Genomic DNA, 1,849 nt, shown 5'->3' with positions numbered 1-1,849 from the left:
AGCAATTCCATTCTTCATTTCTAAAATGTATACTCCATGTAAATTTTAAATCGATCAATGCTCTGTGAGATATAATCAAGAAGGCCGCATGAGCTAAGGTAATTTTGTATTTGTATTCCTACGCTTTAGGGCGGTTCAAACGTTACGTTTGAAATTTTTATTTTGGTAGATTTGTTAAAAGTATTTTAAAACATTTTTCAAGTGCAATAAAATAACATGTGCAATTTTGCAATTGTTGAAGAAAAAATTTTTGAAAAACATTGCGTATGTTTAACAATAATTCATAATAAAGAATAGCGGAGATTAAAATTGGAAGTTATGGGGTTCCAGCCTGGCAGTCGCCAGTAAACAGAAGCGTTCTGTTAATTAGCTAATGGTAAATGGTCTCTGCGTTTGATATAAGAAAAATTGAACTAAATAAATAACAAAATTCGTTTAAACGCAAAACGTAAGTTATTGGCAATGCATTATACAATATTTGGATTTGCTTTACAATAATTTTGTAAAATTTGCAAATTTATCTTTGCAAGTTTTAAAAAGTCAACCTAAGTTTTCTTTACCCATTTTAAGTTTGAAAATGGAAGGTGAAAAAGGAGAGAGCAGTTCCGGTCCGATTTCTTCACTCAACAGCTTATTTTCTTTTACCAGTCCCGCTGGAAAAAACTATTGGGATGGAAGCAAGGAGACGAAGAAGAAAAATGGGCTGAAAAGGCTGTTGATTCATTAATAAAAAAGCTTAAGAAGCGGAAGGGTGGCATAGAAGACTTGGAAAGAGCTTTATGTTACCCAGGACAACCTAGTAAATGTATAACAATACCCAGGAGCTTGGATGGAAGGCTGCAGGTAAAATTTCACTTTATGCAATTCGTTTTTCAAGTTTGATATTTTCCGAGTTACATCCCATATCTCTAATTTCTTTTCAATGTAATTAAAATTTATATTTGAATGAATGAAAATACTCAATAACTGATTTATAAATTTTTAAAACATATGCAAGTTTGTTTTACAAATTATTATTATTATTTTGTTTTTTTTTTTTTTTTTTTAATTTATTACCTAAGGTGTCACATAGAAAAGGCTTACCACATGTAATCTACTGCAGAGTGTGGCGATGGCCAGACTTACAATCACATCATGAATTAAAACCCCTAGAACTTTGTCAATTTCCATTTTCAGCAAAGCAAAAAGAAGTCTGTATAAATCCTTATCATTACAAAAGGGTTGAAAGCCCAGTCTTGCCGCCTGTTTTGGTGCCTCGCCATTCCGAATTTGCTCCAGGACACAGTCTTTTGCCTTTTCAACAACTTGCAGAACCTGCAATGCCTCACAATGTGTCATATTCTGCTGGAGGATTTGCTGGTGGTCCTCAGAGTCCCATGTCAAGTGTCGGTTCTGCTCCTAGTCCTGGATGCATGACTTCAAATCCTCAGAGTCATACACAAGTAATGGTTTACCCGGAACTCCTCCTCCAGCATACACCCCAACTGAAGATTCAAAGCATGATCCCTCAACCCCTAATGATCCTTCTGCTATGGATACATCCATGCCTGAAGTTGCTCCAGTGTCATACCAGGAACCTCTTTATTGGGCCAGTATTGCATGTTATGAATTAAATTGTAGAGTTGGAGAGTTTTTTCATTGTCAGAGTCATTCTGTAATAGTTGACGGTTTCACAAATCCAAGTAATAATTCCGACCGTTTTTGCCTGGGGCAATTAAGCAATGTTAATAGAAATTCAACAATCGAAAATACTAGAAGGCATATTGGAAAAGGTTAGTACTTAATCGTATTTAAATAATTTGATTTATCAAAGCTCTGTTTAGTAGTCTACATAATTTTTATTTTATTT

The 1,849-nt window shown here is 34.3% G+C and overlaps 1 protein-coding gene across 1 annotated transcript; it reads left to right on the top strand.

Annotated features, from left to right (window-relative positions):
• Positions 1 to 216: 216 nt before the first annotated feature.
• Positions 217 to 1,777, top strand: Phum_PHUM612590 (protein mothers against dpp, putative; the record flags this gene model as incomplete). Its single annotated transcript, XM_002433031.1, has 4 exons — positions 217 to 264; positions 649 to 843; positions 1,062 to 1,442; positions 1,499 to 1,777. 4 exons carry the CDS (start codon positions 217 to 219, stop codon positions 1,775 to 1,777), a joined length of 903 nt encoding a protein of 300 aa, XP_002433076.1.
• Positions 1,778 to 1,849: the final 72 nt, after the last annotated feature.

The sequence above is a fragment of the Pediculus humanus genome, genomic scaffold, assembly GCF_000006295.1.
Source record: "Pediculus humanus corporis 1103172108320 genomic scaffold, whole genome shotgun sequence".
NCBI lineage: Eukaryota > Metazoa > Arthropoda > Insecta > Psocodea > Pediculidae > Pediculus > Pediculus humanus.
This window is presented reverse-complemented; position numbering and strand designations above follow the sequence as displayed.